At 41.5% G+C, this 22,190-nt stretch overlaps 1 protein-coding gene across 2 annotated transcripts; it reads right to left on the bottom strand.

Moving 5' to 3' along the window:
- Positions 1–5,659: 5,659 nt before the first annotated feature.
- LOC106030877 (zinc finger protein 79-like) lies at positions 5,660–11,763 on the bottom strand. Of its 2 annotated transcripts, XM_013172881.3 has the most exons (6): positions 11,527–11,763; positions 10,984–11,057; positions 9,878–9,955; positions 8,538–9,191; positions 7,643–7,744; positions 5,660–7,562 (listed from the first exon to the last, which is right to left on the bottom strand). In XM_013172881.3, the coding sequence occupies exons 2-6, from the start codon at positions 11,024–11,026 to the stop codon at positions 7,291–7,293; spliced, it is 1,149 nt and encodes a 382-aa protein (XP_013028335.2). In that variant the 5' UTR covers positions 11,027–11,057; positions 11,527–11,763; the 3' UTR covers positions 5,660–7,290. The 2 variants fall into 2 exon arrangements, with proteins under 2 accessions (XP_013028335.2, XP_047904582.2); XM_048048625.2 differs by lacking the exon at positions 9,878–9,955.
- Between the last annotated feature and the right edge of the window lie 10,427 nt (positions 11,764–22,190).

Below are 22,190 nucleotides of genomic sequence, written 5' to 3'. Positions count from 1 at the left end.
TAAGTGCGTGTGTCGATCTGCTCGAGGGCAGGAAGGCTCTGCAGGAGGATCTGGATAGGCTGGAGCGATGGGCTGAGGTCAACTGCATGAAGTTCAACAAGGCCAAGTGCCGGGTCCTGCACCTGGGCTGCAACAACCCCAAGCAGAGCTACAGGCTGGGAGATGAGTGGCTGGAAAGCTGCCTGGCCGAGAAGGACCTGGGAGTATTGGTGGATAGTCGGCTGAATATGAGCCAGCAGTGTGCCCAGGTGGCCAAGAAGGCCAACGGCATCCTGGCCTGTATAAGAAGCAGTGTGGCCAGCAGGTCGAGGGAAGTGATTGTGCCCCTGTACTCGGCTCTGGTGAGGCCGCACCTTGAGTACTGTGTTCAGTTTTGGGCCCCTCGCTACAGGAAGGACATGGACGTGCTCGAGCGAGTCCAGAGAAGGGCGACCAAGCTTGTGAGGGGTCTGGAGAACAAGTCTTACGAGGAGCGGCTGAGGGAGCTGGGCTTGTTCAGCCTGGAGAAGAGGAGGCTCAGGGGCGACCTCATCGCTCTCTACAGTTACCTGAAAGGAGGCTGTAGAGAGGTGGGGGTTGGTCTATTCTCCCACGTGCCTAGTGACAGGACGAGGGGGAATGGGCTAAAGTTGCGACAGGGGAGTTTTAGGTTGGATGTTAGGAAGTACTTCTTTACCGAAAGGGTTATTAAGCATTGGAACGGGCTGCCCAGGGAGGTGGTGGAGTCACCATCCCTGGAGGTCTTTAAAAGACGTTTAGATGTAGAGCTTAGGGATATGGTTTAGTGGAGTACTTAGTGTTAGGTCGGAGGTTGGACTCGATGATCTTGAGGTCTCTTCCAACCTAGAGAAATCTGTGAATCTGTGAATGCTGTTATCCTTCATTGCTGCCAGAGCTGGCCAAGTCCTTTTCAATAGGGCTGCTATGCAACCATTCAGGCCCCTGCTGTTGTACGAGGTTAATCCATTCCAGGTGCAGAATTTTGTATTTGCACTTTTTTCATTTCATGATGTTCCTGTTAACACATTCTTCCAGCCTCTCTAGGTCCTTCTGAATTGCAGCCTTGCACTTGGGCAGATCAGCTCCCTGCCCCTCTCTTCCTAACTCACTGTAATTTCCAGCCTTGATGAAGGAATCTGACCACACTGCCTGCACATGCCTCCCATCCTTCAGGCTGAAGACATTGTTGGTGTGCATAATTATATCACAACCTGTTCTAGGCGACATATAGCTGCAGCTGTGTCTAAATAATGCCCCATTGCTTTGCCCTGCTCATGTCAATGCCCATGTCTTACTCAGCTCTTGTAGGCTCAGTTTAAACCTTTGGAGGGGCAGTGCCAATATGGCGAAGCTCAGAAGGCAAGGAAATGAACCATGATTGAAAGTTGAACAACTGAGAGCAGTCAGGCAAGATACCCAAAATTCACAAGCTTTCATGGAAACAGGGTGACCGAGACAGAAGAAAAAAAAAGGCAGTGGGGACAGCAAACTGGTAGTTGGTTAAACAAACTGAGATCAGATGTGTTAGGTAAAGAGACTGGAACAAGGAGCTGACAGAAGAATTGCAGGCTCCAAGACACGCATACATTAGAAAACATTCAGTGACATGTTCTTGAGAATTTGCCCTTGTTAAAACATGGGTAAAAAAAAAACACACAAGTATGTTTTCCCCAAGAGCTTCACTTTTTGAAACAGAGGAGCCCTCAGTATTCAGACACTCCACTCACCATGAAACGTGTACTAGGATCATTTAAATAGAAACTTTAATGCACAGGTAAGATGACAAAACACAATTACAGATGCAGGGTATAACAGTCTCATGAAAGCTAATACTAGTGTAAAGTGACAGTGGAAGTAGCAAATAACTTTAAAGAAAGAAAAAGAAATAAAAAGAATAAAACCAGAATGTATGTGCTGTTTTGCTCGTTTTGACTGATAGAAAAGACCCAAAAGTAAGCATGTTTTCTTTCTATTTTTTTGTTTAGTTACTAGATGCTGATATAGTGACAGGCTTCAGAGATGAAAGTACAGGAAATGAAACCTGACTGAAACAGGTACTTAGATTTATATTTGACCTACTTAAAACTCTCAGGGTTTACCTATTGTAACAACAGACCACCACCACACACAAGCAAAAGCAACACTGTGCAGATGAAGGATTATTATCCTGTAATGTATTTACTTCGCCTGTTTAAGGCTCTAGGTGCCCGATGACTATCTGAGCTTCCTTAAATGAAGCTGCCAGCAGCCTGGGAAGTCATGCTCCTTCAGCTTTGCGTCTTTCCTAACTCCAGTTTCTAAAATATTATTTGTTCTTTGGGAAAAGACCTATTTGCTGTCAGGGTGATGCTATAAGGGCAGTCCTTGCTATTGGTTTATTGATTTATTTGATCCTGTTTCTTTCAGTTGTGCCTGATTCCATGAGACTAATGTAAATTAATATTTTTATCCTGCAGTTCTTATTTAAGACTTCATCATGCATGGATTCATAACAGTATATAAAAAATAATAATAGAGGAGTAATTTCCCATTGCATTGGCTCTGGCTGGTATGGATTTAACTTTCCCTGCAGCAGCCCATACAGTGCTGTGCTCCCTATGGGTAGCTAGAACAGCATTGATATCACACCAGTGTTTTGTCTATCATTGAGCAGCGCTGGCACAGCATCAGGACTCCCTTCAAAGCCCCCCAGAGCCAGCAGGCTGGGGCCAGGGCAGCTGACCTAAACCAACCAAAGGGATATCCCATGCCGTGTGGTGTCACACTCAGCAATGAAATGTGGGGAATGAGACGGGGGTGGGCTCTCATTATAGACGCCTGTCCTCCTAAACAACCGCTTCATGTATTGAGGCCCTGCTTCCCAGGTGACGGGTAAGCATTATTCACTAATGGGAAGTAGAAAATATATTCTTCCTCTCTCTGTGCTTCCACGCGGCCTTTTCTTATTCCCCCTCTACCCCCCCCCCCCTTTCATTTTCCCTTTAATTAAATTATCCTTATCTCAACCCATGAGCTTTTTTTTTTTTTTTTCTCTCCACTTTCCAGCATACTTTCTTCTTCCCCTCTTCTTCTGAGGAGGGGAAGCAAGAGAGTGGTTGTAGTGGAGTTCAGCTGCCCAGCAAGTTAAAACCACCACACACGAACATATGAGAAAGAAAACAGCCCCCCAAAGTCATAGGAGATAAGGTTGGTCAGGCAGGACTTGTCTTTCATGAACCCATGATGACTGGGCCTGATCCCCTAGTTTTCCCACATACGCTGTGTGAATGCATTCAAGATGAACAAGGAAACTTCAACACACACACACGCTTGGAAGTCTTTTAAATAGCTTTTCAGTATTTGCCCTCACAGTTGTGAAATCAGACTTTAAACATTTTAAACAATACCTACACTCCTACATGAAAACCAGGCAAACAAAACGTCTCTATTCAGAGAGCAGTAAGCCTACAAGTCCAGATACCAAGTGTCCTGGTTCCAGTTAGGACAGAGTTAAGTAGCTCATAGTAGCTGGTAGGGTGCTATGTTTTGGATTAGGATGAGAAGAGCGCTGATAACATGCTGATGTTTTAATTGTTGCAGAGCAGTGCTTACACCAAGCCAAGGCCTGTTCAGCTTCTTGCTCTGTCCTGCCAGCGAGCAGGCTAGGGGTGCAGCAGGAGCTGGGAGGGGACAGACCCAGGACAGCTGACCCAAACTGGCCAAAGGGGTATTCCATACCATCTGACGTCATGCTAAACAATATATAGGGGTGGCTGGCCGGGGTGGGGGGGCCGGCTGCTCGGGAATAGGCTGGGCATCGGTCAGCGGGTGGTGAGCAATTGCATTGTGCATCACTTGTTTCTTACACATTATTATTGTTAATACTATTACCATTATCACTATTATTATTATTATTGTTATTATTATTTTCCTGTCTTAATAAACTGTCTTTATCTCAACTCACAGGCTTCACTTTCCCGTTTCTCTCCCCCATCCCAGAGAGGGAGGGGGGAGGGTGAGCGAACGGCTGTGTGGTGTTTAGCTGCCAGCCGGGTTAAACCACAACACAAGTCAGCAGAAAAACAAAAACAGATGTATCCAGGCACTAACTAAATGCATAAAATCCTGCCAATAACTTACTATATAACACCTAATATTTTTTTTTTTAAGAAATAACTCTCAGCTCTGCTTATTTCATGCCTAGAGCTCTTGCAAGTTAGGTACTCAGAATTTCCTGTACAGTCCTGAGGAAAAAATATTGAAATTTTGATGTTGCATTGAACACTGAGGCCTAGAATAACTTGTTCTTCACTAGAAATCTTTTTTCGTGTTTTTTAATGCCCAGACTGAGACAGCTTCAACCTTTGAGCTATGCATTCACAGAGGTTATTTCTGTTCCCAGCTGTTCTCATTCTGCCATAACTAAGAGCTTGCCCGCTAAAGTGTGTTTCGAGGCCAACACCAACATAGGAAGACATTTCTTAATGCTACCTTCTAGACTGATCTAGACTGCAGTGCCACAGACGGAAGACACAAGGAGCAAGCGAACTATGGAGAGACTGGTGAGACACCAAGAGATGGGTGAGGCATTAAGGCAAGTATTTTATAGTCACTGTATTTTCCTTCTTCAGCTGTCTGTATGCAGCACAATTTCTTATGTTTCTTCTGATACAGCTGAGTATTTCTTGACATTGCTCTTCCTATGCAGCCTTCTCCTATTTTTCCCCCCTCACTTCTTTTCTTTGCCTTATGCACACAGGGAATATGCATGTTTCCCCAGATTTGCTTCATTTGTCATGATTTTTTGGATTTAAAAAAAAAGTCTCCGAAGAACGTCTCTCTTCAAAATTCAGAGTCTTTATGGACATTGCAAACCTCTCCGCTACCCCTGGAAGGATATCAGATATGGCCACATGCACCAATACACACTTTTATATCAGAGTACTGCACGGAAGACATACAACATCCCAGAAACCTTCCAAAATAAGCAAGAAGCCCCCAAGTCTCACCCTACCTAGGTACAGGCAGATTTTAACATTTAAGTGCTCGCGAGTATAGAAGAAAGATTTCCAGCTCCAACCCTCATTTACTGAGAGGGAGAGAAAGGCCTAAAAATAGGAAGTGACATGGTTTCTTGTGCTCCTCTGTTCTAATGCTTCCTCCAGTCCCCAATACACTTACAGTTCAGAGATATTTCAGGTCCATTTCCTCAAGTTCAGATGGGACCGAACATACATTAGAGAATACCAACACAAAAGGATGTAGGTTTGCTACAAACTGCTCCTGAGCCTTGTAGCTAAGAGAATATCATACACAAACTCCCTCTTTAGAGAGAAAAAGGCTACTTAAGACCAGATAGAAGGTATCTTTTATTTAAGGCCTAAGTTGTAGAAATGACAGACTTAGTTATCTTTTCTTCTGAAGAACTTTCCAAGGACAGAAATATTAGGAAATACCTAGACGCAGGGAAAAGGGAAGAGAGGGAGAATCAGGAGCCAGGAAAGGCTCCTTACATTAGAGTAATTGATCTCCAGTTCAGATATCACAGTCTAAGCACTGTTGCTCTTTTATGAGGGAAAAAAGCTCTCAAGAGATTAATTTCTTTAAAAAGGCAACGTTTTAATATTGAACATCTTAAAAACACCAAAATACAAAGTTTAACTATTGCTTTGAAGGGGAGATTCTGCTTCTACACAAAAGCAAATCAAACATCCAAGAAATTAAGAACAGTGTCCCAGAGTTTCCATAGATTTTTAGCAACTCTTATTGTAACTCTTAAGTCCAGAGCCACATGACTCTGATATGCTTAACTGATAGAAAACAAACCCCAAACATTTCAGCACACTTCTCCTTCACTTTGAAGTAATGCCCTTCAAGGCCTCTCAATTTAGCTTAAATCGATTCTATTGACTTAAGACTAATACAAAATCCTAAATAATAGGAACTAGTGTGTTATTTCTGAAGTCTGCCTTTACACACACACAAAGTATCATACCAGATCCCACAGGGTTTTATCTTTGCACCAGAATCTGACTTCACTGCACTTTACATCACCAACAAGATGACTTGTTAAGAGTAGTAGCATTTCCCATTCTTAAAATCTAAATCATATTTTATTCAGTACTAACACGGATCCTTTTAACAAGGCATCTTAAAAAGTGAATAAAATTTACAAATTCAACACAAATTCAAGAGAAATACTGGTACAGGCGCAAGCCCCAAAGTTTCTTTATACATGTGGTTCTTCAAAGGTATATTATAGTTAACTTTGCTGCACTTTTGAAGCTCAAAAGCTCTGACACTGCTACTAGACCGTGTCACAGATATGAACAAGGAGGTAGAAAGGACCAACCATTCTTAAAACTCTGCTCTTACTAACCTTAAAAGGCCTCATATCAGAGTCCCGTAGGGACAATATTTTTTCCCCACAGATTTCACAAGATGGTGCACCTGAGCTTCACAGTGTTCCTCTCCAAGCAGCAATTACTTCCCCAAGTCCTACTCCTACTCCCGATGAACTAAGACAACAGCATGCAATAATCCAGTAGGATATCACAAAGTAAACAGACTTTTATATAAAGATGAGCTTGTCTTTGAACAAAAGAACAAGTGTTTTATAACTCTTGTTGACTTTTTCTCATGAAATCTTGGGAAGCAAGGTAAACCTGAATGGTGTTTTGTTTTTAAAGAAAATAATAAATCTATTTTTAGTAGCAATGCTGGCCTGAGAATCAGTTAAGGCCACCTAAATTTAAAGCCTTCCTGAATGAAAGAAGTTTTTGTAAATTATGCTGGGAATAGTGCTGCAGTTGAATTTAACCCTTTACAGATGTGTATAAGTAACACACATATATAAATTAGACTTAATAGGAGTTTCTTAAAGCATCCCTGAATATTTTATCATCAGCTTCAGCTCATTAGGAGAGGTCCAGTGATCAAAGTACATATGAAAGATGTATCATTTAGGAACCCATGCTTAAATTTAATGCGGTATCTTCTATGTGGATGTTCCATTTAACTGCACCTTGGTGATAAAGATCTCTTGAGTTGCCCTGACCAAACACATTGCTGGCCAACACCTCCGCATCCTGTGATGAATGAATGATCACCTTCCATTAGTTGATGCATCCTTCAAAATCTGATTGTAGGGTCAGCATCTGCAAAGGTACTACACTTTCAAACACGTTTTCCATGTTGTAATGTGAATAAGAAAACAGTATAAAACGGTATTTGCATTTGTTTACATTTGACACATTCATAGCACAAAGCTGATCAAGTTGTAGAAGCTGCAGGAAATTGAGAGGTTGGGTGCTAACTGGAAGGGAGAATTTCAGGAGCAGATGACTGAGATGAGCAGTGGGTACTTTCAGGGAGGAGACTGCTTGGATTAAGAAGGGGAAAAGAAAGAGACGCCATTGCAGCAGCTTGCCGTCCTAGTAGCAGTCCTAAACTATAAACATTTGAATTAATGAGATCATTGCCTGGCAGGAGTATATTTAGTTGTTTCTGAATTTGTTGCAGGACCTGCAGCTGACTTTGCTGATTCAGAAGAAGCATGTCCATATTTTCCCTCATTTTCTTCACTGTACAAAGAAAAGAGAATGTTAATGTCTGCTATGTAAAAATATTATGCATGCCAATCTAGACACCTTTTTATACTCACACTCTTCAAAAATAAGATTTGGTTGATCCATATCAAGTTTCTCTGTACCGCTCCTTTGCTGTTCTTTATGATGCTGAGACGTAAGTTCAGAACAGTATGCACCTAAAAGGAAGACAGTCTGAATCAACAGCCTACTTTACCATCAATTGCTAGATCAGTATTTTAAATATGCTTTCATGCAAGGAAAAGGCAGTTTAGTAACAACACTTCCTCTCACCCATATGTTAAAACTAAAACTTCACTCAAGTCACCTGATGACCCAGACTAAACCAAACCAGAACTGAAACTAAGCAGACATAGCCCCCTGAAATATTACAGACATGGGTTTTAACACATTCAAAGTACGTTCACAACTGTATCTCTCATCTGCACTCCAGTAAGCTATAAAACTTTATTTTTGCTTCCCCCATGCACCCTTTTCTCCTTTTTGGGGGGACAGAGGAGTGGAAGCACACAGGGTAAAGAAGCAAAGCTGGAGGAATGTGGCCGTTAAGGCATCATACAGGCACTGATTAACAAAGCCTAAATCCCTTCCAGTTCCCTAAGCTTAGTGTTTTGTTGGTTAATCACTTCTGAAGACCTACTGCTAGACATCAAGCAACACTACATATCAGGAGTTAGGTAGACTCGAGAGTTTTGCAGTCTAAGGTCCCAAGCAGCCCTCATAGTAAAGTACAAATTTCAACTTCAGCATTTGCAAGGCACTTCTTTAAATGACATATATAGGAAGGGAAGGGGAGGAAAAAAAAAAGAAAAAAAAGAAAACCAAAAATCCACCATACCCCTATCCAAAGCAAGGCAGGGCAATCACTTTGGAAGGAATGGAGATCACAGTGTCCGACCATGCAAGTTTGTACAGCTTGAAATAAAACTCAGTAGATCTTAATCCAGTTACCTGCTGTGTTTTCAATGGAGGTCTCTGTCACATGAATTTCTTGACGTTTGATGAAGCCTGAATATGGACAGATGCTATTTCCACACTCAGCACACCCACAGGGCTTCTCATCCATATGGGCTCTCTGATGCTGAGACAGCACTGTGCTTCCACTTTGGCTGTGTGTATCACAAGAAAAGGCTTTCTTTTTTGCATGGATTTTGCGGTGAGCAATAAGATTTGAACTACAGCCAAAGCTCTTCTCACATTCCTCGCACTTGTACGGCTTCTCTCCTGTATGGATTCTCCTGTGCACTACCAGGCCAGCTTTTCTGTTAAACCTCTTTCCACATTCTAAACATTCAAATGTTTTTTCTCCTGTGTGGACTCTCATATGGTTCAGGAGAGTAGTGGTCCCCTTGAAGCCTTTTCCACATTCAGTACACTTGTAGGGCTTTTCATCTGTGTGTAGCATTTGCTTATTAGCAATGAGAGTCAGTTTCCTGGAGTCTCTTGCTTGGCGAGCAGGTTTATTGCACGCTGCCCTCTGATGCTGTTGCAGTCTGGCTGTCACCCAGCCTGGACTGTGGGTTTCAGGTAGCTGAAGCGGTACATCTTGCTCAGGGTCTTCCAGGATGTCACTTTCTCCTTCACTTTCAGTCAAAATGCAGTCCCCTGATGGAGCAAGACAGCAATCTGTTACTTCTCCTTCCCTAAGACAGGTAAGCATTTCCTTGTAAAACAAGCGAGTTTCTCAAGCCTAGCATCAACTTTCATCAAACTCCCTTTTCACAAAGTGAAAGGGAAATTATGAAGGCTGAATCAAGAAGACAAAGAATGGAGTAGCAGGAAGCAGTACACGGAAGAAGAGAAGGGTAAAATCCTGCCTTTTCTCTGCCTTCCCTTCTACATTTTCCCATTCTTCCTTCCTCAGGAAATGGAGGAGGAAGACTACTGAAATGAAGGAAAGAAAAGGAACATACTGAAACATCTCAGGCATCACAGAAATCTAGTTTTAGATATTCATTCCTGCAGACAACCCAGAAGACTTCAAGCCTGCTAAATTAATATTAAAACTGTTTTAAACCTATGTGTTTGGGCATGGAGGGTTCATTATGAAGTCTCCTTCACTGGGCAGAATCAAAAAGAAGGTTTAGGCTGTTTCTCACTTTGCTTAAAGTTTTCAAGCTTCTTCAACCAGCATGTCAGAGTATTTTTCCTAATAATCACAAAAACAGTTGTAATTATTACAGGGATATTGTATATTATTGCATCAGAAGTCAAAGGAGTTACATCTTTACTTGTAAAAAAAAATAATATTAATTAACTCTTTTTATATCTAGATCTAATATGACACCTACTTTTCTTGTCGTGGCAAGCTAAATAAACTTCATTGCAGGGAAATTCACAGCAAACATTCAGCCATGGCCTTTTATTTCCTAAAGAAAGCAATTTATGTATTGCATAAATGATAATGAATGAACACACAACCCACAGTAAACTTTGGCTATTTTACTCTGCTAAGTTTTCTATTTACATCAGTTCAGCATTAATAGAATTATTAATTAGTAGCACCTAATGCACAGTTACCTGAACTTCATTTTTATAAGTATCTTAAGATGTTTACTATTAATACAAATGGAGGATTTAGAAAGGCCTTAGCAACTCTGATTTAGCATTAAAGTATTCAGTTACTTACACTATATATACTTTAGCTTGACACAGTGAGTTTTATTTTTCCTCTAACAAAAATCAGGGTATGCTCAAGGTAGCAGTCTGAAATGCAATTTCAGCCCTACATCTATTAAACAAAGAATTAAAGGTCTTATGCAACGTGATCTTTAAGAGCAAAACACTCTCTGTTTACCCGGCCACAATTGCCAACATCTAAGTATCAGCAGTAAAAGAAAAACAAAAAACATGTGTCAGGGAAGGCATTACACCTGAGGCAGACATTATACTCTGAGAGGGATGAAGAAGCTTACTTCTTGCAGGAGCAGGTACGGATATTTTCTCACTTGACAACCAAACAACTGGTAATTCGCAGAGGCCCATGCAGAGACCTTGGGTCTCTAGCAGTGAAACGAGAACCTGAACAACACTCCATTACCATCCAGAGCCCATGCTGGTTGGCATGCATTTCAGATGCTGCCAGGCAACTCCCTCAGACCTTCCTTAACTAAGGAAGCTTCTAGAAAGAGATGTTCTTTCATTCCAAATTAACTATATTATTTTAAAACAGTCACCAGAAAACCACTAGAAAAAAAAAAGGCAAACAAAAACATACAACAACAGAAACACTGAATACCTACCCCTGAACACTTTGCACCAGCCTAGCACACAATACACATCCCAGCAAGCTAGAACAGAGAGGACTGCTAGGAAGAGGTAGCAGTGGGTCCCAGACACTATTTGACAGATCCCTAAGATTCCCTCCACGTTTTAACTAGCAGAAGTTACATCTCACCTGTATAACCTGCAAAAAAAACTCTTTTCATGCTTCTGGACATCAGAAAATGTAGTTTCTTCTGCTGGTTCCATCTAGAAGAAGGGAGGAGAACTGGAGTATGAAACCTTCCTTCACACATATAGCAGAGCAAGGGGTAACACAGGTGTATTGCATTTTAACAGTACCAACAGGCCGTCTAATGGAGCAAATCTGCATATGCTATTGAACCTTACTTTATAAATAGAGAGGAGAAGGGGTTATAAAGACCTGAAGTATGCTGCCTTGCAAGCTGGAAAGCTCGATCATGACCCAGAAGTTTTTTTTTTTTAAAAAAAAAAAAAAAAAAAAGCAACCCCGTATAACCGTAACACAAAGAAGCCCCTCCAGGGGCAGCAAAGGCTCCCAGCGCTGTGGCCTGCTCCTCACGCAGCCTTAACACCTCTGCTGGTAGCTTTCCCCGTTCCCTCCCGCGTTCCCTCCAGAACTACCCACCCCCAGCCAAAGCCTAGTCTGCAGCTGGACCCCAAACCTGCTTGCGGCCAGCTAGCCCCAGGCCCCTACCTTCACCCCCACCGGGGTTCGGGGCTGGCAGCTGGCCCCGGGGCTGCGATGTGCCAACCCCAAGCTCCCACAGGAGCCCGAAATGCCAGGGACACGCCGGGCCCGACCCAGCCGCTGGCGGTAGGTTCTCGGCGCGGCTCCCCGGCCCCTGCGGCCCGGCCCCGGCATGCTCTGCCCCCGGGGCGCCACCGAGTTGGGGAGGCCGGGAGTGGGAGGGGGGCGGGGGGGACCCAGCCAGGCGGCGGTCAGTGGGCTGCCTTCCCGGCCAGCCCTCGGTAATCGCCACTTCCTCAGGGTAAGGTGGGGCATTCGCTTCATGGCCCCAGAGGCAGCCGTGGGTGCCCTCCAGTAGCTTAGTGCTTTGGCTACCTTGTGCTCTGAGGGCATGTGGTTATTTGGGTCATCTGGCGTTTCACCTGTCCCTTCCGATGTAGTTGCTCTGAGAGCAGGATTATTTTACTCCATGTATAGCAGAGAGCATAGGCAAGGTCTGTGCCTTGCTTTAGGTTCAACAGCATTGACCTTGGAGAAACACTTGCTTTTCGTTACAGACATATGCACCTGGTGGGGTGCAGGTATGAGAGGAAGACCTGCCTCATGTATCCAGAGGCAACGGAGAACAAGCAGCAGCTACTGCAACAGAGTGACCCTAAAACTCAAGCTAAGGAACAAGACACTGAGGTAGTGGTCTGTCTTTCATGCTGCCTCAGCTGAGCAGCCCACGGAGCCACAGGAACTAACCACTGCTTAGTTCTCCTGGCAGCCTCTATCTCCTTAAGGCATCCCCTTGCACCTTCTTTCCACCTCTCCCTTGTCCTCGTCAGATGGGACGAATGGGTGAGGTGATGGACGTGCTGGAAGCCATCACCTGTTACTGCACAGTGTGCTCAACACCCTTTGCATAGGCTCTGTGAATTAGTCACATCTCCCCAACAGCACACACTTCCTCTGAGATATTTCTGTGTGGGTGATGTTTTCAGCCTTGCGTGTACTGCGAATGTAATGCTGCCAACTCGGAGTGGAAAGGGGCAGGAAAAGTGACTCTCTGTGGCTCTGCTTCCTTCCTTTCTTGGGTTTCCAGGCTATTGGAGCCGTAACCACGGCTCTTCCACAAAGCAAGACCAAGCCCGGAAAGCTGGCCTGTTCCACAGCATAAATTGCCCCACAGTTCTGCTTCCCCATTTTGTCTCCCAGAATAACTCTGTGAGGTACAATTAGTGTCTTCATAGCAGCACCCACAAGCTGTACAAACCCAAGGGAGAGCAGCTGGAAATCCCTGCTGCCTTTTCCCAAAGAAAAAGGGCTCCAGGTCACCGCCATCTTTCCTCAGTAAATTCCAAGCCCGACAAGTGAAGGGAACATTGCCGCTCCTGCCCATATGGTGGCAATCAGTGATTTCACTGAACTTCATCTCCACACTGTGTACACACAAGTCAAGAGCTCAGTGAGCAAGGCAGGCTGCATCTTTCCCTTTGTCTGTGGAACCAAAATATTCTCCATCCACACATTACAATAGAATATTCTGTTTGCTTTCAATGGCTACTCATTTCCAAAGGACCACTAAAGTCTGTCCAAACTGGAAGATTCCCCCCCCCCCCCCCGCCCCCAAAGTATTTCAGCTTTGTTAAAATATTTTTTAGGAAAAAAAAAAAAATTGCTCCATAAACTCTCTTTTTAACGATTTCTGAGAGTCAAACATAATCCCATAACTCCAAAAAAATAAAGTTAAAATATCATTGTATTTGCTTGCAAAGTCACAAGAGTTAAATATCAGTCTCTTCCTACCAAATCTTTTATTTGCCTCATCTTCATTGAAAAAAATAAAGGAATTTTCCTAGGAGGAGCCAGTTCACCTTGTCTTAAGACAAAGATTCAGAGGAAGACTAGATATATCTCAAGATCCTTGTTTCCTCCTGAACAGCAGCCCTTACAGCTTCTTTTTGCTTCCCTGACAGCCACTCCTTTTTTCTTTCTGAAAGGCCTAAGCCTTTCAGACTTACTAGGGGAGAAATAAAGCTGCCAGTGTGAAAGTACAGATCACGACTGACCTGTCAGAGAAGTGATCCAAGACTCAGCTGCAAATACACCTGCCAGTGAGAAAACTTTATTTTAAATTAAACATTTTCATTTTATACTTCTTAAAAAATAAAAGAAAACCTATAGTGATTTTTAAAAGCTGGATTGCCCATCTGTGCCAGATGCGACCAGCTTATGGCAAATGTCCCTTTTCAGGAGTCACTTTAAGAGCTCTAATAATCATCTAAGTACAATCACAGCAGATTCTTCTCCTGCTGTAACTACAAATTTAGAAAGTACCTACATAAAGCTTAAAATTCCTGCAAAAGAAAAACCTAAGTATTCACTTTTTGCTGACATGGAGCCTAAATAGAGAACAAAGACAAAAATTTGTATTATCTTCTCCAATGAAAAGCTGAAATAGTTGTTTTTCCATCTCAGCATTTGCAGAGCTACTTGGAACATGCCCAGGAACTCAGTTGCATGTCTGTCAGGTCACCAGAGGATAACAAATTTATCAGCTTGAGTATTAGATATGGTTCTTTCTTTCCTAAAATGAAGAAGCAGAAATTATGGTTGAAATAATTTTCCCCCCTTAAAATTCAGTGGTTCACTCTAATTTCCGTTGTAATGTAAGACAAAAAACAGCAGGTGGAGACCTACTATTGTACTATATTTACATTACAAATAGTTTCTTCATGACCCTGTACTGGTCAAAGACATAACTGTACTTTGGTATTGTACTAACACAAAATGAAATAGTATTTTCTGCCACAAACAACTTGCACAGTAGAGTGACATTGGCACAATTCCCTAAAGTGGAGAAGCACTCATACACAACAGCATGATTTATTGCGTATTCTTGACATTTTGCAATTGAATAAAGCCTGAATTTCAGCTTTCCGAAATTATCCAGAAAAGCCTCATCACATTCCCAAGGAAACTAAGAATTTGCCCAAAGCACAGTTATATACAGTATGGTTGTTTGAAAAATTGCAGATGCCAAGAATACTTGCAAAATTGTAATGTAGGAACAATTAGAAAAGCATCAAGGGAGTTTAAGATTAGAATTAAAGCATGATTTGTCACATTTATTTTTATTCCATGCATTTTGGTTTTGGTAGTATATTGTAGATCCATTTCAAAGTTGGCAGACTCCCTATTTTTGAGGATTTTCTGGTTTTGCAAGGAGGAATAATTAAGTGAATTTCTTAAATGCAGACGGTTTGAGTGTTGGTGATTGTAGATCATGCTTACAGGATAGGAGACATGGGAAACATAGGCTCAGAAAAAGTTTTCAGAAGTCATGGTGAATATCAGCAGAACATAAGCTCCAGTGGTGATACTGTGGTGAAATAGCTAGTGTAATTCACAGAAATATAAACCAGGAAACACTACATAAAACCAAAGATATTCAAAATATTCACCCCGTATTTAAAACTCAGGCAATTACTTCTAGCAAGCAAGAACAGATTAGCTATTGGGTTTGAATTAAGAGCTAACACAAAGAAGTTCCTTGGCTTGTATTAAGAAAGAAGTCAAACTATCACGGTCATCTTTTCTGAACTCTACCCCACCACCACTCCCAAAAGCAGAACACAAGAAACACAAGAAAGCAAAAACAAGCAAAACACAAGAAAGAAAAACAATACAAACAAACAACAAACATCCCATGGTACTTAATTTTCTGGTACCCCACTGAAATCTATGAAAATATTCTTAAATAAAGGCTGTCAGGACCTTGAAGGCTTGAGTAAACCTTTGTGGCAGGAAGAGGACACATAAAGGAGACCGACAGGATGAAAAAACAAGAATATGGAAGTTCTTCCTTCAAGAACCAAGCAGTGGGTCCTGGAGATTTTGTGGTTAGATGGGAAGTTCTCATTTGGAGCATCAGGGAGAGTTTCCAGCACCAATGGACAGGTATTTCCTTCCAGGATTGATTCCTCACCCAGCAGAAACTTTGGGACAACTAATCTGTGTGTTTTCAACATAATACAACAGGTGCTAGAGTTAATCTGACACAAACATTCTGTAAATCAATAGCATTTAATTAGTTTAAGTAAGCATACAAGCTAATAAAAAGTTCTCCCCAGACAAATCTTGCCATTAAACTTTAATTTAGCAAAAATTTAGCAAGAGAGGTAACAACAAATAACTCTTGTGCTAATAGCTAACTGCACTCAAAAGCAGAGATTTATCAAAAGCAGAGAAAGACATTTAAATGGCTTCAAATGTGTGAAAGAGTAACAATTTCAGATGAGGGCCTTTTATAACCCATGTGGGAAACAATTCAGTTTCATTGCAAAACGGGTCTAAACGACTGATTTGATATCCTTCAAAAGTGCCACCTCCTGGCCAATTTAGGAAACATCGTTTCAGTCTAATGAGGATTATTGGAAATCAGCTTTTGGTGTAGCTGTCACGATGGCTTAGGAGACAAAGAATCACGGATGGGGTACATGATAATGCAGTCTTACAGCCACAGTCTGACTCAACAAAGCCCTGAAAAAAAAAAATAAATAGTGGCATATCCCATCTTCGTTTGCACCCTCATACTTGTGCATGTAACTTACTTGCAAAGATAATTATGTGACATGAGCCTATATATATATAAAATGGCATTGTGCTGTTAGCATTAATCCAGCAAATGCATCTCCATTACATTACTGAAGTCCTAAGAAGGCCTCCTTCTCTACATAATGTTTCTCAAGTTTTGCTCATTCCTAGATAATCACTATATTCTGGCTGAACTGGGACTGAAATACAGGTAAAAGAAGTATTCCTGCACTAAACAGGTAATTAGGGACACTATATGAAGCTTATAGCTCAGAATCATAATAAATGATATTTCTTTTATATTTTCCTTTCCATATGGCTGAGAAGAATTTTTCCATACTCAGACTGCTGTTGTCCAAGTCATCCGTGGAAGCACTCACATTCAAAGTTGACTTCCTGAACCTAGATTTGTGGACCGAAAGTATCTGAATTGGAAATGGTAAAGTACTGAATTTGGATCTAAGACTATGGCCTCACAGACCTGAAGAAAACACCTCATCTTTTTTTTTTTTTTTTTTTCTTCATCCAAGCCCTTCCATATGACTGTAACTTACACTTACAGGAAATAATTGGAGTATGATAGTAAAATACTCTTAATAAGAACACCAAGGTATCAGTAATTGCTGATTACTCTTGAGAATAAAAACAATCAAAAAGCCACAGCAGACATCACCCTTACAGCAGGAGCTGGCTGCAGACTCCTGCAGGCAGAGGGTGGCAGCAGACTCCCAGCAGAAGTGGCTGCCAACCCATTTGTAAGGGGTGAGTGTGCAGTAGCAGGAAGCAGTCAGCCAGGCAGAGGCCAACTGCAGTGGTTAGCTTTGATTAGAGCCCTTTTTATTCTCGGGACACTAATCTCTAAATAAAGAAAATCATTGGATTTTATAATGTAACTCTTAGTTAACAAACTGCGTAAAAGGGAAAGTGTACAGCTCAGCAAATATTAAGCTACAGCAGGAGTCCTGAGAATGTGAAAACCCTTACAATAAAGGAAAAGGTTTCTGGTGTTCCTGTTCCAGTTCATCTAGTTTCAGCTTGTTGCTGTAGAGCTACCAAGAAAGAAAAGCATGCTGCCAAGCTAATTTAGTGTTGCCAAAATCTGTCTCTGTTTTAGCTATTGTCTGGGCCTTGTCTCTTCTACTGCTCAGTGGAACTTCTGTCTTTCATAAGTAGTCATGGATAATTTTGTTGTTGATTTGTATCATACATCTATCTGAGGAAAAGTAGAACATGTTGTGCTGTTTTAATAATATTTATTATTTTCCTATTTAAAATACAATCGGCAGTCTATCATGTTGATTGTACAGCTTCTCTTTATATTCAGTCTCAATTAGTAGCTATTATAAACACAGAATTGAAGCTGCGCAAGTCATTGGAGATAAGAGAACATAGACCTTTGTAGGAGATAGTCCATATGGGTGTTGCATCACAGCATAACAGCAATGAAAAATGTGCATTTGTAGGTGAAATCCCTGGGGCAAAAACCACGTCACTTTATAGTCTGGGATATTTCCTGTGAATTAAGGACTAAAAAAATTTTATAGCTCAAGAAATTGAAAACCTGGCATAATATACAACACAACTTCACTAAACTGTCCATCTAGCTTGTAGCTCTAGAGCAGATCTTTCACAAGAATGGTCAGTTATTGATTTAAAGACTACACATAACAGAACAATCTATAACGTACCAAAGACAGATGTTCTAGTGAAAAACAAACAAACACAACAAACATATCTTATTTCTAATCCAGTTTTGTCCTGTTTAATTTCTACACACTGGCACATAATATGCCTTTGTCTGCAGAATTAAATAACCCTTTCTAGTCAGAAATCTTCACATATGTAAAAGTAATTTGGACATGAACTGTATTTTCTCAACAGGCTATTAGTCTCTTGTTCTGTGACAGATTTTTCCTGACTGCATACCAATTTCACGGTTTTGTTCTAAACCAGTCCCTATTTCTCAACATCTTCTTTTCTGTGTTGCCACCTGTATACAACAACCTTTCATTCAAACTTACATTGCTCAACAGCCATGAGAGGAAGTTTGCTGACCTGGTCACCATCACTCTGTGTGAATGTGCTCCATTTGCTCTTCTCTATTGGTTAACAAACCCCATGGTGATATGAGCCACATATTGCTTAAGAGGTCATTTTAATGAGCTATCTTAATCACCATTAAAAAGATCCACCTTTAAATTACATATTTTTTTTTTTTTTAATGGCAGCTCTAAAGAAATGGTTTAGCACTGGATGAAGAATTTCTTGACACAACACTTGGTTAGCAATGCTCCAGAGTACCAGCAGAGAAGATCAGCCTAAGTCAGACCTACATTTCCTCTAGCCCCAAGGCTCTTGTTGATCGGGGCTGCTGCATGAGCAGGGGGAAAGCTGGAAACTGAGAGTGACCCCAGCACAGGCTGTACCCCCAGCACCTGATCAGGGTGAGCAGAACTGTGGCAGCAACAGTCACTGGTCCCAGCCTCAGTCCAGTGACCATCAGCTAAAGGCAAGGTTAGTAGTCAGGCCCTAGGAAAACCCTGGAGGCCCAGACAATAACTGAGGAAGAGCAAGGGAGAGCGTTGAGCACAGGCAAACCTCCAAAATGTCTCAAGTTAGGACCAGGCACCCAGATGTGAGATGAAATGGGGCTTTGGGGACCATGGGGTAAGGCAGAGGTGGGTCCTGGGGGAGGTGGGTTAGGGCCATCCTGCCATGACAGGCAGTAACCAAGGGAAGATGCTTAGGGAAAGCGAGAGTCAGCAGTACTTATGAGACTTCTACTACTCTCCCAACAACCAATTCATTTCAACATACAAGGCAAGCCTTGAGTAGAACCGGGAGGGGAAGGCAGGTACTTAACGATTATCATGTCATTTTCTTTTCTATAACTACCCTTTTTACCTTTGAACCCATGTATACAACGTTTCTTCGTGGTGATTTCTCACATCTTATACATACTGTATGAAAAGCCAACTCCTTTGTTTGCTTTGAACATCTTCTCTACTATCTTGATTTGGTACTCCCTAGTACTTGTATTGGAAGGGATTGTGAGCTGCTGAACCCTAGCAATACTTTCCATGCCACTCCATGTTCTCCATTTTGTTACTTTTTTCCACACTAATCAGGCCTAATCTCTATTCTATTGGTCATCCTTGTATCCACATACATATTCATGCTTTGTGTGATCTTTCACTGCCCAGGGATTTTATATTTTTTTACTTTTTGACCTGGGACTTCCTGAGGTGGCCTCTATACTTTAAAAAGTCTTCAATACATTTTTTTCTCTTCATCTAGACACTATTTAAACCTATGTAAACTTTTATCCCCATAATTCTACTATTTGTGAGGTGAATCAGTACCTCTGATCGTTTATTTTGTTTGTTTTTAATACCCTATTGTGCTCTTCTTGTATTAAACTGTGCTCACTTCCTTCTTATTGCTTATGATTTTCAGTAATGTTTGTGTATTTGCACATACTTTTAAAATACCTCTGTGACTTAGCTACTATGTACTGTGTACTTCATAGCTTCTAGAAAGGAGTAACATGCTTAAAATTTTAATGTTATGCAGAATTAAGTTGTGTGCCTCAAACAGTTAAACTGCATTGTGCCATCAACAGTCAAGCAAGCCGAAGTGATAACGTCAATGTTTTCTCTCAGATGGTAATAATCGTGTTGCCATTTAAAAATATTACAAAAGTTGTTTCATACATCAATCTTACTCACTATTTTGAGCACATCAAGGAGGCAACCTCTCATTATTCAGCCTATTTAGTTTGATAATTTTCCAACATTTACTCCCTGTCTTCTGGAAATTCCCTCAAATTCCAAGATCATGTATAGCAACATGATAGTGTTACAAGTATGGGGTAGCTGCTTTTCTTTCTGTGACATGAAGGTACTTAATCCTATACTGATACTTTTTTCCTTTCAAATGCTGAGAGGGCATGAGCAATGGTTCAAATACATTATTTCCACAGTCTATTGAATCCATCTTTATTCCCACTTCATTGGTTAGAATTCTTTGATTTTTCCCTCCTGACATGACTAGAAATGATGAGCCTAAAAATAGGATATTTTATATCATCTGAGATGCATAGAAGAGAAAATGTTCACTGACTCATATGCCCAAGGCCTGGTTGTACATCCAATCCAGTGACATGGGTTGGTAGCCTTGCGTGCCATTTAGGATCTTTGTTATGATGATGAAGATGTATGACTACTGTTTTTACATGGCATACATCTCGTGGGTGCTTCTGAACAAGGTGGTGAGTCCCACTCTCGCCTCACAAGTTGACATCGGTGACTGGGAAATCTCCTCAGCAAATTCTTTTAGCAGTATTACCTTTGAAAATGAAAAGCATTTGCTTCTTTGCAGTCTCTCAGTTATGCTTTAATATTTCTAATACAAATAAATAATAATAACTGTAAATTTGGTGACCTTTGTGATACATTATCAGTTGTAGATTTAGTTTAAGATGAGGAATTCTGGCAGGAAGAACCCAAAAGATCCAAGTTCCTTGGTGCTGAGACCATGTGTTCATCTATTATAACCAATCCAGAACAAGTATCTCTGGTCAGACATCCATCCATGCATCGACTTTAATAACTGAAGTACTAAAATAAAGCAGCATATTTGGAAATATTTCAAAGTGAAAATTGAGTATATCTGCTTAGTAACTTACAAAATGATCTTTGCTGAAAGGTGAGAGGAAAAAAGGGCTGCTATTTAAACCATGAGAAAGATAAGACTTGCTGAAGCAAATTCTTTTATTGTATTCCTCTTCTTCTTACGTGTAAAGAAAATGAGTCATGGAAGTAAAATCCATGTTTTAGAAGAATCATCTGCTAAGTACAGGCTTACGTACATAAGCTTAGGTTGTAACACAAAGTTTTCTTTTTTCCCTTCCCTTCCCTTCCCTTCCCTTCCCTTCCCTTCCCCCTTCCCTTCCCTTCCCTTCCCTTCCCTTCCCTTCCCTTCCCTTCCCTTCCCTTCCCTTCCCTTCCCTTCCCTTCCCTTCCCTTCCCTTCCCTTCCCTTCCCTTCCCTTCCCTTCCCTTCCCCCTTCCCTTCCCTTCCCTTCCCTTCCCTTCCCCCTTCCCTTCCCTTCCCTTCCCTTCCCTTCCCTTCCCTTCCCTTCCCTTCCCTTCCTTTTCTCCTTGTGAGTCCCTTCAAATAGGGACCCTTCTTTACATCTCTGGAAATTTACTCATTTCTATTTGGCATGAAATTATGTAAGTTTCTGATATCTGCCAAAGTTTGCACTGCCTGAGACTGGGAATAAACCAAGATTAAGTTTTATTTACCTTGAGACCTCTTGATATCAAGCATCTCTCTTATTCCTGGATGCTGGTGCATTTTGGTATTTTTCACTGTTTTTATGACAATATGGTATGAATGAGACCTGAGACTAGGCTGCCAATCTTCGTGATTCACTGTAGCCAGAATGCTTCAGTTAGTCCTATACTCAAAAATCTTCCTCATTATTTTTATTTTGTTTCTTTAGTTCAATATCCAGCTATAAAAATCAGATGACCAGACACAGCTCCTCAGTGCCCCATTGCCTGCAGCTTCCAACACTCACCTGGCAGGACACCTGGCAGCCCCTGTACTGGCTCTCCTGTATTCAAGACCACTTTCTAAACAATCATGCACATGACAAACAGTGGGCAGCATCAGTTCTTCTTCTGTCAACAGTATTTTCTGAAGTGATGGGTCTAAATCCTTACCTTCTGCCAAGACAGGTACTTAAACAACACCCATCTTCTTGGTATTCCTATTGCAAAGATTAGGTAGTTTCCTAATGGCACACTGTAAGTATTTATCATCAGTAAAGCTCAGTAAATTCTCTTCTTATCCATCTGCCCCTTGACATGCATCCCACAGAAGGTATTCAGCATCTGCCTGTGATGTGCAAGCTCAGCTAGGCAGCAGTGTACCTACAGTCACTGCTGAGATGCAAGTGATGCAATACAAGATTGTTTTGCCAATATTATTATGAAGGGTGAGGCCTACCTTTCATTACACACACTAAAATATTAATTGCTTTAAAGGATGCAATCTCTAATGGTGCTGTCACTATCTTTT

Source organism: Anser cygnoides, chromosome 1 (assembly GCF_040182565.1).
Source record: "Anser cygnoides isolate HZ-2024a breed goose chromosome 1, Taihu_goose_T2T_genome, whole genome shotgun sequence".
NCBI lineage: Eukaryota > Metazoa > Chordata > Aves > Anseriformes > Anatidae > Anser > Anser cygnoides.
The sequence above is the reverse complement of the archived record's forward strand: the minus strand, read 5'-3'. Positions and strand labels throughout refer to the sequence as shown.

Coding starts and splice junctions, on each gene's coding strand:
- LOC106030877 (XM_013172881.3), bottom strand. CDS start 11,026: ATGTCCAGAAGCATGAAAAGAGTTTTTTTTGCAGGTTATACAG. Junction 9,192..9,877: donor AGCTTGCCACGACAAGAAAA/GTAGGTGTCATA, acceptor TTGCTCCATCAG/GGGACTGCATTTTGACTGAA. Junction 7,563..7,642: donor AAATCTTATTTTTGAAGAGT/GTGAGTATAAAA, acceptor TTCTTTGTACAG/TGAAGAAAATGAGGGAAAAT.